This window comes from Semicossyphus pulcher, unplaced genomic scaffold, assembly GCF_022749685.1.
Source record: "Semicossyphus pulcher isolate SPU_LCO1_2020_fin unplaced genomic scaffold, fSemPul1.0.p SCAF_10, whole genome shotgun sequence".
NCBI lineage: Eukaryota > Metazoa > Chordata > Actinopteri > Labriformes > Labridae > Semicossyphus > Semicossyphus pulcher.
This window is the reverse complement of record NW_027211604.1, coordinates 13,378,751-13,392,811: the sequence shown is the minus strand read 5'-3', so window position 1 is coordinate 13,392,811 and position 14,061 is coordinate 13,378,751. Positions and strand designations below refer to the sequence as shown.

The window sequence follows — 14,061 nt, the reverse complement described above, 5'->3', positions numbered from 1 at the left end:
AGGGCTTTTATTTGCTCAAATGTGCCTCTATGTGTGCACAGACTTGACGAAACCTCTCTTACTAAAGATACAAACGTCCTTTTCTTTGGAATTCTTATTTTCATTCTTCAGGAGTTTGAGTGCAGAGCTGCTATCTTCAACACGCAATGCTCCTCCATCTGAAAAAGCTCTGCCAGCTGTTAAGTGCAAATGTTCATGTGAGATTTCAGGCCAGTTTTTTGGATTGGAAAAACTCAAACTGGAAGGAAGTCAACCCATTGGACCGCAGGCGGTACTGTTGGATGTTTACTTAAGCTGTGCTTAACATCTTGTGTCTCTCATGTGTTTACTCTTATCCTGTCTATAAAATGTTTTTAGTCTTTTATCTTAAAATATTCTCCTCCTTAAGCATCTGACTCACTGTAGACACGGTTATTTACTTTTCTCTTTTTTTAACTGGGGGGACTTTTTACTTTGCACAACCTGTCTGCACCAAAAAAAAAACCTCCACCGAACCGCCAGCTCATCCACGTACAAGCATCTATTTAAAGGTTTGGGGCGCAGCAATGGAAATAATGAGCATGGGGCAACTCCCATCAAGTTAATATGTGTAATTAGCATGTCCACCTCCTGTCTGTATCTGTATCATGTACAGTATGCTCTATATTAGTGCATAGCAATTATTACCATTTATCAGCTCTATTTCTGAGGTAAAACATGGAAGCACAAAAGAATATTTATCCTAAAGGAATAGTTATAAAAAAAAGTATGAGAAGTGCAACTTTAAGTAGAACTATTTACAAGAATGCATCGTTACAAAGTTCAAAGGTTTGCAAGGCGCTGCTGCCGGCAGCAGGGGGAGAAGTTGTTCACTTCGATGGCTACAGAAACAAACACTTCCTGTAGGATTCAAGCAGAGGATCGTTTGTAACATCTCTCACTCCTGTCATGACATGAGGATGACATTGCTAATGATCCTCATTATACTTTGAGACTCCACCAGAGACCACTCACTCCAGAGCAAGCCGGCCTGATGAGCTTGTCGATTGCCGGGTTGTCGAATGCTCTCGCCCCGCTGCGTACACACTGCGGCGTGAGATATAATGATGGCCACCGCAGAATGGCAGAATATCCGCAGCATAGCACTGCAGATGGAAAATGAGCAGATCCTCCTCAGGAAGTTGAGCTGACACCGACCCCTCTTGTAGTGGGCAGTAGTGCTGCTTATCCAGTCCAGTCTGATACTGAGCTGCAGGTGGTTTCGCCCACACCATTCATTTAGTATTTAGACTGGTGCAAGCTGCAAGAAGCACCAACTAACCAAAAAGCAGATAATATGCAAACTGCAGGGGGTCCAGTGATGGCTTTGCAGCGGTGTGTCAGGACCAATTCTCCAATGACTTCATGACTTTTTTTTATGTTTGATGTGCTTGACAGGTTTTTTCCACAGAACAGGTTCAGACTTAGGTTAAAGACATGATTAAAAACTAAACTGCTAAATTCACACACCTCTTTCGCTCCCTCAGGCTGATGCCCTCAGGGAAGGTGCAGCCGTGCCCGGGCTGAGCTGAAAACCAGTATATTTAGGAGGATGTGTGGATAATGGAGGGGGATTTCTTTAGAGCAGTTGGTCAAACCTTGTAAAAGTGGTTTAATTGATTCAACTCTTTGACCCTTTCCTGTCTCCTGCAGTCAGTTGATCTCTGATCTGCTTGTAGCCGGTGATTTTCATCCCTCTCCCTTCCTGCCTTGTCTTGCTCTGCTGTTGTTTCCTCTCCCTCTTCCTGTAGCTGCCCTTCCCCTAAGCATTTCTCCCCATCACATGCTTCTCTATCTGCTTCATCTCCTTCCTACCCTCCTTCCTGCAGGCTTTTTTGTCCTCCCCTCCAGTCCGTCACCTTAGAACGGCCTCATCATTTGTCTGTGACCGACTATCTCCTCCCAGTTCTCACAGGCTGGCGCTAAAAGCTTATTCATATAAGGCTTAGTTCTACATCACTTACCTAAGCTGGGCTAAGGTGGAAGGCTTCTACGAAATGCAACATCAGCTCATATTGCAGATACAAGTAAATCCTGGCTTGTCTATATTGTGTTATGTCCAGTTACAACACGCATTCTACTTAGACATTTCATTCAGATAATGAAAAACTCAGAGGGGGAACAGTGGGTGAATCAGACAGACATGTTTTATGTAAAGCAGCATAGACATAGGGGGGAATCTACTAAAGGATTACGCGGCCTTTGCGCCCGCCTAACCTGTGCAAATGACACAAAAAGACTCCACCTCATACTTCAAGCACACGCAGAGCGTTGAATGCATCCCAAAGTGCGCCGCAGAGCAAACAGCGTCTCTGTGCTCCTATGCTGTTCACACTTATTTAAAGGAGTCATTATGCAGACATTCAGGGCAAATTTGGCCTCTTTCTATGCAAATGAGCCTCGTGGCAAAAAGCACCTAATTCACAAACCGCACCGCGCAGTTAGAGTGGAAATATTACTGCCTGCAGATAGCTGGTGGTAACTGCGCCGCAGTGTTATGAGGGCTGTTACACTCTGAGTTTCCAGTGATCATGACGACAATTCAACTTTGTCTGTGATCAAAAAAATGTATTTGTCTGTAAATACATTATGTTAATGATATATTGTCATTATTATTATAATCGGGGCTGTGCAAGGCTCAACCCCGCCACATGGTCACACTAAGGAGCCATTACGGGGGTTATTATATGGACGAGCTGCCGTTGCGCCTTCGTTTAAAAAATAAAGCTGCGTTACAAACAGTTAACTAGTAAACACCTGTCGAGTCTGGACTTTACAATTAACTGTTAAAAGAGCCGCCCCCTCCTCTTCCTTCTCATCATCGATCGGTGCTTGGAGTTGAGATCCGTCAGTGTGCGCTCAACTACTGCCTCAGAGTGCAGCACCACGCAGCAGAAAGTGGAGGTGCAGACAGCTTCTCTCCACAGTCAGACACAAAGCAAGAGCAAACTGCACGGATCGGCGGAACTTTATGGGCGAGTTTGTGCTTGAATATCATCAGTGCAATTTGCTTTGTGAATCGGACCTTGAGACGGAGCAGATATCGGGTGCAAATGATGCGCAATTTATGGTGCTACCAGCGGCTGCCATTCATTCTTAGTGAATTCCCCCCATAATGTATAGGCCAAAAGCAGAAATTAATAGGCAGCGCTTATGGTAGGAATATAACCATTCTTAATAAAGTATAAGAAGAGAGACTAAATGTATGTGCATATGAAGCCTAGCGCTGCAGAGCTACTTGAGACGCTGAGCTGATTTAAATAACAACAAACAATACAAATGCAAATTTGTAGTTTTATATCCTCATGTTTCCTGTCCCTGGTGTTAATTCTGTCTTGAAGCAAAGGCTTAAATTTAATGCTACAATTAATTATGGTGTTCTTAAACCCTGTAAACAAAAGAAGGGGTGCTCTATTTTAATAATGTTGCATGTAAAGGTATTTATCAGTAGAGAATGACAAACAGGCAACACCATCCAATTGTTCTCATGTCTCTCTTTTTGCTTTCCGCTTCACCAGGTTCTCCATACAGGGACAAAGTGACCATCGCGATCCTCCAGCTGCAGGAGGAGGGGAAGCTGCACATGATGAAGGAGAAGTGGTGGAGAGGAAACGGCTGTCCAGAGGAGGACAACAAGGAGGCCAACGCTCTGGGCGTGGAAAACATCGGCGGTATCTTCATCGTCCTGGCCGCCGGTCTGGTTCTGTCTGTGTTCGTGGCCATCGGAGAGTTCATCTACAAGGCCCGCAGGAACGCCGACATAGAGGAGGTGAGGGAGGACGAGGAGCTGCTGATCTCCTGCTCAAGAAATTAAGAGCTTTGTTGAAGAGAGAATGTGGTTTAATTAATTGTAGATTATTTAAAATCACGGCCAGTATTGTAAGAAATAAAATGTATGCTAATTTATTCCCACACACATTTCTTTGTTGGTTACTTATAAATATTTAATTGAAGTGTTTTTTATATCGTACATTATTGCCACTTGCTGGTTTTGAATCGAAACAAGAATGACATCAGCGTCTGCCATTGTCGCACTGCAAACAGTGGGTTTAATTATAGTAAAGACGTGTTCTTATTTTGGTAATTGGTGTCACTAATGGTTCATTAGTACAGGAACAAGCCTGAACTTATGTGCTTAGTTCCTGTTCTTATTGACAAACAATACCTTTTAAAGGAGCAGTTCGCCCCTGGAAAAAGCCGCTGTCAGTCAAAGCTGGTGTTCTCTGTAATCGATAGAAGTAGTAATATTTGAAATTGGAGCCGTAGCTGTGGAGAAAGTTGTACAAACAGCTCGTGGTTTTGTAGTCTGACGGAGGTTTTCCAGAGCTCATTGGAGAAGTGGATAGCTCCAAAGCTCTAATGACATTAGCTCCCATAATAGCACGATAGGACTGAGGTTGAAAATCGGCGAACTGGCCCTTTAAGTGATTAGTTCCTTTGCTTTGCTTGCTTAAGTATATTGTTTTCTGTGTTTTTCAATTATTTGTCACATTTTTTTTGTTGTCAGAATATTTTTTACATGTCTGTTTCCATCTCTTTTCTGTTTTCCCTTCACATTTCTTTTCCACGCATGCTCCGGTCAGGCTTTTTGCTTCTTTTACGGGGTGCAGTCCCGTCAGTTCCAGCGCCGTGGCTCCACCTCCTCCTCCGGCACCTCCTTATCCACTGATCTGGAGAGCGGCAGGCTGCTGGGCGATGACACAGACTAGCACATTTAAAACTCACACACACTCTAGATGATAGGTTTGTAACTAAGTGTCCTTATCTTTGCCCCTGTTTTAAATACCCCTGCGTACCTGCCCTCGTGTCAGCCAAGCCCGGTTACAAAAACCCTTCAGTACCTGACCCTCGTGCTCCCACTGCTGCCCTGAAAAATGTCCCTTTTATGTTATTTTCCTTTTGTACAGGGGTTAAATGACTTGATGTGTTTAAGCAGCTGGGTAAACCGACTTTACTCTCTCAGGAAGTATCTTAACAGCTCTACAGCGTGAACACTTCATCATTATCTTCAGGCAGGCAGCACAGCCTTTTAAGTGGCCACCCCCTCTTAGCCCTTTCCTGATGAAAGCCTGCAAAATACAAACTCTAATTATTGCAAACACTTTGGAAATCTCTTTTTGCAAGTTGCAAGTAGTTACATGTATGAGTCACCTGTTTCTCTTTTCAGCTCAAATTATTAGAATTCAGGATAGTTTGCAAAACGTGGCATTAAAGTTCAGAGTGAAGCTCTGCAGCGCTGCCCCGCTGTTCTCTCGCTCGCAGCCTTTCGAATGCCAGCCCACAAGTTTAGCTTCATTCAATAAGTCAGTCTCAGTAGGCACTCGTGTACACTTTAGAAGCAGGCTCTGAATGCCTTGTGGGAAATCAAAAGATAGGCAAAGTTATTTGAATATTTTTCCTCCTCATTAAGCGTGTTAGCAGCCTGGTTTGGTTGGCAGAAGTTTGGATAACAGTGATGGCAGAACACAATGTGTCAGGTTAAGACGTCCCCCGACAGCAGAGACAAAGCCAATAGTAAAGTCATGATTTCATAAATACCTTTTGGCAACTGCAGGACATTTTAACTGTGGTGATGATGGATGGGCTCACAGTGGGATGTACAGACTCTCAAGGTCTTCACTGCTCCCCTGGACTGACCTTGTTATCTCGTTGCAAGATCAAGCTCTCCAAAATGTGTCGAGAAACAGGAAGAAAATGTTCAGGTTATAGCAAGTATTAACGACTACACAGAGAAGTAATTGATGCTACTGTAAAATAAGAAACCTTATTTTTTGTGATTTTCTTTTAAAGATGCCACATACAATATATGCCATACAGACACATATACAGTGCAAAGACAGAATAGTACTTTGACAGTATAAGGAGAACCCCTCTAATAGGATAGTACATTAAAGATATGGCAATAATTGGTAATTACAGGAGCGCACACCAATCTAATTCCCAATTTAACCAGACGCCTATGGCTGGCTCCCTTCATCATGGTTCTAACTCTCTCTTCTATTTTCCTCGCTGACGGTCGCTTTCCTTTTTAGACAGTTTGCCTTCATCTGAGCGTCAAATTAGTTTCTTTTTCTTTGGATTTTCACTTATTTTTGAAGTTGTATCTGTAGTCATCGATCTTTTCTTTGTTTGTTCAGCCATAGGAGATTACTGTTAACTCGCAACTCTTGCAGAGACCGGAAAAGCAGCCGCTTAGCTCCGCCTACCCTCTCTGGCAGACCAACCACTGCTGGGTGATGGAAAACGCGATACTAACTGGGCGCGGCTTGTGATTTTTTTTTTGCACGAATGTCACCATAGACACCCAGTCTGTAATACTGCAAAGGCTTTCATCAGTGGGCCACAGGCTCAATCGTTATTGTGTTACATCATTCAGCTATAGATAGTGACTGAACAGACATTTATTTACATGAAAAAGTTTGAGATTATTCCTTTCAATAGTCGACTTCTATCCAGTGAGAGAAAAGGAGGCAAAATAAATTATTTGCAATGCACACAAAGCACTGATTGAACAAAAAAAGGAAACAACAAACAAAAAAAATATACTTTTACAATGGTACACAATATGCTGGAGGACAACCGAGTTTTCAGTGAGTCAAACTTCCATCAGGGCCCTTACTGTGTTTTTCCCAATTATTCCATTCATATAAAGTTCTACTTCATTCATAAGTCTGAAAGATAGCTTTTCTAGCGCTGCTAGATGACCGAGCTGACTGTGCCAGGGAGCTTCGGGGGCCTTCAATTCCCGCATGAACAGTTTGCGACCCAGCATGAGGACATGAGAGCCCTTAGAAAGGAAGGATCACCCAACACAAATATAGCAGGACTAGGAGAGAAGGGCGCTAACTGTCACCTAGTAGTCTCGTATGTTTGGGCATTCCCATAGCATGTGCATCAGGGTGCCCTCACCCCCCTGGCGTTTCCAACAGTCAGGGCTGTCCCTTAGTTTAACCTTGAATAGTTTTGATGTTGTCCAGTAGATTCTGTTCATGATATTAAATTGAATGAGTCTGGTTCTTAGATCTCTGTACATCTTTTTCAAATTTCTTATTATCAGGTTCCACTCCCACACCCCTCTGAGGGCAGGGGCCAAATGATCTGAGCAGCGTACAAGCATTGAGTGTTAATGAGATGCTTCATATCCTAGCCCAAATACCTTAAAGGGGGGGTGTTGTGCTAATTTCAAGATTTCTATTTCACTCTGTGATACCTGTGGAGTAGCTTAGCATAATTTACAGTTTAAAAAAAACTCCTCATGTTTCTCACACTGGTGCTCTGTGCAGGCCCTCATACAGCCTCTGCCTGAAACGACTCAGTCAGCTCTGTCCCTTTAAGAAACCCCGCCCCTACAAGCCCACTTTCTTCTGATTGGCCAGCTCTCTGAAGCCTGCTGATGCTGCACTTAATGACGTCACAAAGTGCAGTGTGTAGAAAGAACTGTGAAACCTGGCGATCACAGCAGCCTGCAGACTGAGCTGAGAAGCCTGGGGATTACTCCAACATACTTTTACCTACAGATTTGAAACTTCAGCCACGTTTAGTCTGAACATCCAACATTGTAACGTTATATATATGTCTTAAAATGTGAAACAGCATAATACCCCCTCTTTAAGTAGCTGTGTGAGGGTCTGCAGTGGGAGGAGTGGAGTGAGATACAAATGTTTGCATAAGTTGATGTCTAAGTTGCAGATAACGCCAGAACTGACTTAAATAAGAAACCCTATTAAATAAGATCAAATCCAAAGATGTTTGGATGAGATGTTTTAAGTCTGGCTTGTTTCTGTGTCCAGAGGTAAGTCTTTAATCCGTACACTGGGGCAACAATGATTCATCGTTTGATAAAACAAGTAACTCTCATTTATACTTGAATTGCTCCCTGTTTCATAAGTCAGTGGGTTTAGTTTCTCTACCAAGTCTAATTTCTGCTCCTCTTTCTCAGTCTTTAAAGGTCTGAGGTTGGAACAAAGTTCAGGCATCACGTTTGCTCTCTGATACAGAGTCTCACAGGTATTCTTGAGAAACCCTGCAGGAAGCCAAATTCAATTGAGGAGCCTTAGGCATCGCCTGAGGATGAAAGGAGGAGACCTTCCATGCTCCTTGGCTGCTAAGACCAACGGATGAAAACGTGATGACTTTGTGCTGCGAATGATAATTTAGTAAATACATTTATTTTGAGCCCCCCTCCTGGAGCGGGGAGAAAAATAAAAGGCAAATAAACATGATTGAAGATTAATGAATATGATGCTATGTATTATTCTGCTGAATCAAACAGGCCAGAGGCTTCTCACTTCAGATGGCCCTCTCTTTGATCAGCTGAAATAATTACAGGATCAATTCACAGCCCGCCGCATTAGATTGGGGCACAGCAGAGACTTTCATTCATCTCTTGGCTGTGTAATTGGATTTTTTACCATCTCACAACACTCCTTTACTGCTCTTTTATGTAGATTTACACTTTATGTGGGTTATGGTGTTTGTCTGGTCGACTTTAGAGCGGACTAGCAGTCACTGAATCGTGTGCCATTACCTCAGGTTTAAACTGAAATGATATGGCTTTCAGTCAATGCTGTATTCATTAATAGCTATATCATCAGATGTCTTCGACCAGTCCTCTAATTGTTCTCTCTTTGGCAGTGCGTGTCCTTCAGCACCATGATGGAGGACTTGGGCATCTCCCTGCAGTGTTACAAAGGCGCCCGGAGGAGGTCGCGACCCCACAGCGTAGCGAGGTCAGCCTGCCTCTTCTGTCAACCCAAACGCACTCCGAAGAGGGAGGGAGAGAGGCGGGACTCCAGCACGTGAGCCTCGGATCTCAAATCTGATGGAACTTATAAGAGACTGACATTCGATCGCTTTCCACTCCTTTGATTTGTTTGTGGATCACCAGATGATATGACATCATTCCCCCCTCATCCCTGTCTTTATACTGTATGTGTATGGGTAAAAGATTAAGCATTATACTGTAGATGTAGTTTGAAAGTCTCGGCCTTGTGTCACCATTACTGATGTTAAAACAGGTGATGTCTACGTGAATGAAAGCTCTCTCGTAGCATTACTGTTCCCTCATGGCTGTGATTCACTGTTCTGAGCCGTTTGCCGAGTTGAATCTGCACACTTTATAGATACTCCCGTTGTGTAAATGTGTGACAACTCCACCGATTTTCAGAGTAAAAAGATTTTTGCATTTTTTAAACCTCTGTCTGACTTGCTGTTGTTGTTCATGGTTGTTGGGCGCGTTTCTTTGTGTGCCCACTGGCAGGAAGCAAAGTAGCTTCAGAGCGGATTCCTGTGCCAAGCCTGGCCAGTGAAACGGGATAAGGACCTCTGAGGAAAGTCAGGAGCACACCTGCTGTTTTATACCCTTCAAGCCCCAACATCACAGACACACGCTGCCATATGACGCTTGTGATTGGGAAAACATAGCCGTCTGTGCACCGGAGAAAGAAAACGATACGGGGAGGAAGGAAGGACAAAATGAGAAGCAGTTTTTTCCTTTTTGTATGCATGAAATTCTCAGGAGGTCAAAGACAAAGCACAATTTCCCCCTGTCCCCTCGGGAGTGAAAGTCTTTTCTGTTTGCAGTTGTCGAATTTGAAAGCCTGAGGGGAGATCTTGTCTCCCAGTCGTGATGGTGGATCTCAGTGGACGTGTGCATTTATAAAAGCTTCTCTTAAAGTACTTTACAAGGTTGCCGTACGTTTTATCAACCTTTCCCACCAGCAGATTTAAGGCGCATTATAATTTATGGTGATATGTGGGATTATGATCCACAGACAGAACTCTAATATTTACATAAAAACTTTCTTTTAGAAGAAGTCTACTCATAAAATATTCCTCATAAAATAAGTTTAATGCATACAGGCTGAAAGGGAATTTTGGCCAAATGAAGTAAATTAAAGTAATAAATTCCTCAGTGTGCTCCAGTTAACAGAAAGCTGAGCTCTCCAGCTCTAGTGGCATGCCAGCAGTGGCTACATGTACCAGGATGCTTTGCACACGGCCAGCCTTTGCCTTGTCGTGCAGCATTTCTTCAGCCGTACATTCTGGCTCTGATAAACATGGCTGAATATCTGAGTAAGCCAAATGTTTCCTCGCCCATAACGTCCACTACACTCATATTTTGGATGCCATTTTTGCTGTTCGTAGCGTCGTTTTTGTAGCTAAGTTTGAAAACTGCAATCCAAGCTGGCGTAGTGTGTAGTTCTTTCTGGCCACTGAATATGTCACTGTAAATGTCAAAGGATGATTTGGGTGCAAGAAGGGAAACAGATTTTGAAGCTGTGCCACAAAGATACAGCAACAACTGGAGACATTTTTCACACTTACGTCCTAACTTGGACTGATATAGATGAGGTTGAAATCAACAAACATCCCTTTAATTTCAATTTTCTTTTCTTTTCTCTTGAAAAATTAAATTTCCCCTTTAATTAGCACTCTGAAAAACAAGTTGTTGTTTTTTTGTATCACATATTTTTATTGATTTTGAACATAATACAACATTTTCATAAAATGGGTTGGATGCATTTTTCAATCCCCCTCCCTCTTTCCCTCCTATGAACTTTGAGCAGTTGGTATAAATAAAAACAATACTGATATTTTACAAAATGTTGTTTTGATAATAGAAATGAAATTCATTCAAATATTTACATACACAACATATGGACACGTGAAAACAAATATACATGCACACTTGAAAAAAGGGAAAAAATACTAATAAAAAAAAAATATTCATACAAAATAAAATAAAGATACAAATAAATAAAATAAAATAATTGAAAAATATTTATACACAACAAAAATATCCTTTTTTAAATTATATACATATACACACATATATATATATATATATATATGTATATGTATATATATATATATATAAAAATTAAAATAGCCAAAAATAATTACATGCATACATATATATATATACATACATACACACACAAATAGCCAACACACCAAATCTCATTTGGTAAAAGTCACATTAAAGAAGTTAGGTTACCAGGTCTTGATTTCAAATATGTAAGATATGAGTCCCATATTTTATGAAAGGTATGACTTTTTTGTTTTATTGTGTAAGTAAGCCTTTTAATCTCTCAGCAAGAGGAACGTTTGTTTTTGAAGTTGGAGGTTTTAAGTCTGGCAGCTGACAGCAGTGTATGCAGAATATGCTCTCAGCAGCTGCAGCACAATTACATCTCTGCAGCTTGAACATGATTTGTAATCTGTATTTACATGGGGTCCCACTTATCCTCCTAGCTTCATGCTACATTAGCAGCTGTCCCGTGTCCTGAAGATCGCCTCTACCCTCTTAGAAAGAGGAATTGTCTTTGTGCCACCTCTTGCTCTACCCTTTTATCCTCTTCATCAGCACCTGCCCTCCAGTCCTTATATCTCTTTAATCTTAGAGTGCAGCCGCCCACTCTGTCAGTGGTGTCGACGTGTAGTGTGTGTTCTTTTTGGAAAGCCTATTGAAACAATTAACATGAGATTTTTGGTTCACTGCTATAAGTAAAGACTAGATCAAGTAAAGGATGCAATCATTTAATGTATTATAAATGCAAAGACATTGTTGTAGACGGGAAACAGACTACTAATGGAGAAAGTTAAGAATTCAATCTGAATACAATTAATTATCAGTAATGTCAGGAGCCATAAATTGTTATAAACACTTAATAAATGACACAAGCAGAGGTTTTGTTGTGACATGTCTCTGCGTGGATGGTGTGCACTGGTTTGAGCGCATCCTAAGAGAATTGGACCGAGCTTTTCTTAATCTCTCCATGTAATGAGTTTTCTGCTTTTTGGTATTCAGATTAATTCTGGGATTGGGCTCAGTCCAATGCAATAGCGTTCGGTTGTCTCTAATCTCCTAACCCCATAATTCTTAATCAAAAGCAAAGTCAGTATTTTTTTTATCATTATCTAATCCGTCATGAATGAGGCCATGGATTACAACTCTGACCTTGGCATCCTGCGCTGCTGAGCCGTACTCCCTCCCTTCTGACTGACCTAAGATGACCTCACCTGAACCTTATTCTGTTGTTGGACGATGCGTCAGTCTTCACCTGCATGTCCTTGTTTGTTTCGCCCACAGAAACGATTTGTCTCGGTGATCCTGAAACACAGAGACAGAGACCTTGGTGCTGGTGGTGGGGAGGTGAGGGAGAAATGTGGAGAGATTAAGGGATAGTGGCATCTGTCTGTGCTGTCAGTAAGAAGGCTAGAGATTATGATCCATACTTTTATACCTCTGGCACAGAAGAAGAGAAATCGGCTGACAAAGAAATACAAAGACAGCTCAAAGAAACGCCTTAAGAGCAAAAAAGTGGTGTCATAGATGTCATACAATTGACCACTTTGTTGAATAAAACCAGCTGCATTATCACAAAGCAAATCTTATGGCACTTCTCGAAAATGTCCTACCTCTCACCGTCTCTTAAATCTCACGTTTAAATCCTTCAAACCTGTCGAGTCTGCTTCATGTTGCCCTACGCCAGGCTCTCAGCTGTACATACAAGTTCAGAGGAATCAAATCTACACTCTGATTCCAGCAGAAAAGAGTGGCAGACGTTTGACTGTGCCCCATCCATCACAATGAGACGAGCAGTCTCTGGGGCTGATAAGGCAGGTCTGTGTCAACAGCCTGTCAATGAAGACAAACGAGGAGGAGGAAGACTACTGGAGGTGCAGAGCATCATTTATCTCTCTCTTTCTGCCCCTGTTTGTCTCTCTGAGTCTCTGTCTCTCTCTACAAGTGTCTGAAAGCCTGGCAGTAAATATTTCAGGGGCAATGCTCTCATCTGCTGGTTCTCAGGTGAAGTGGCCTATGAATAGTAACACATCTATAAACCTGAACATAAAAACATCTTGAACCCTAATTCCTTTAGACAAACAAAGTGCTGAATTTATGTTTGTTTGTCTTTAGACTGATTCTCCATGGTCTCATAGGCCTACGGTCAGATGAACCTTTATTATTATCACAATGATCGGCCTATTATTGATTGTGGTCATCAATACTCATGTCAGGTAAGAAATATGTGATGCAGATTCAGATTTACCCAACTTTACCCACGTTATAAATTAAGCTTAAATACGTGAAAAACTCTGGACACATAAGATCAATGCAACTTGTTGTCACTTGAAAGCATGAATATCCAAACTGTCGAAGTCAACAGCTCTGTTTCAGATAATTCAATAGGTTTTTTTGAATGGGTCAATTAGCTTAAGAGATTTGAGTATGTTTTCAACTTATGAGGAAACTTTCAATCTTTCTGTTTGTCTTAAAATCTTATATTTTCAGAATTTTGTTGCGACGTTTTCACTGTTATCGTGATGCAAAAGATGGTAAACAAAGCACGAGGTGACGTATTCGTGATAAGAAAACGGAATCAGAATCAGTTTTTACAGGCCAAGTATGTTGGCACATAAGGAATTTGACTCCGGTTTCCCCGTTACTCTCGCTGACCAGACAAACCACAACAATCACATGCAACACTTAAAACAAGGTCAAGGACAAGTTAGACAAATAGTAACACAAACACTGACATGAAAACTAAAAACTACTATATACAGGCCTTTGGATATAATATGTATTATACACGTTATTTAGGGGGGGGGAAACACAATAACACTTGTCGAAAGGAGACAATATAGTGCAATAGAGAGTGCAAAGGTGCTGAGATAAATACTGTTATGGATAAGGTAGCTATGTATAGCCTACACAAGAGGTAGATGGTAGTATTTACAGAGAGCAGTGATAGGCATTGGATGGAGTGATGACGTGTAGATGAAAAAATAACATGCACAGTGGATTCTCTTTTTTTTTTGTCCTTCAGGCTATTTAGTTATTGTACATGAACTGTTTCTGACACTCTGACTGACTTAGGAGTTCAACAACTGAATTAAGAGTTCAACAAACATCTATGTATACAGATATAACAAAATGTTTAACTCGTTTATTAGTTAAAACATAAATATCAAAGTCTCCCTCCCTTTGGCGGGACTTATCGCGATAGTGAAAACGTGACCTCACCTCACCTGACA

The 14,061-nt window shown here is 41.6% G+C and overlaps 1 protein-coding gene across 1 annotated transcript in view; it reads left to right on the top strand.

Annotated features, from left to right (window-relative positions):
- The window catches only part of grik1a (glutamate receptor, ionotropic, kainate 1a), a 34,234-nt gene extending 23,748 nt beyond the window's left edge, over positions 1-10,486 (top strand). Inside the window, exons 14-15 of the mRNA XM_069668327.1 lie at positions 3,537-3,787; positions 8,653-10,486. Coding sequence (XP_069524428.1) covers positions 3,537-3,787; positions 8,653-8,820 — 419 coding nt within the window. The 3' untranslated portion in view covers positions 8,821-10,486. The remainder of the gene's footprint in view (positions 1-3,536; positions 3,788-8,652) is intronic.
- Positions 10,487-14,061: the final 3,575 nt, after the last annotated feature.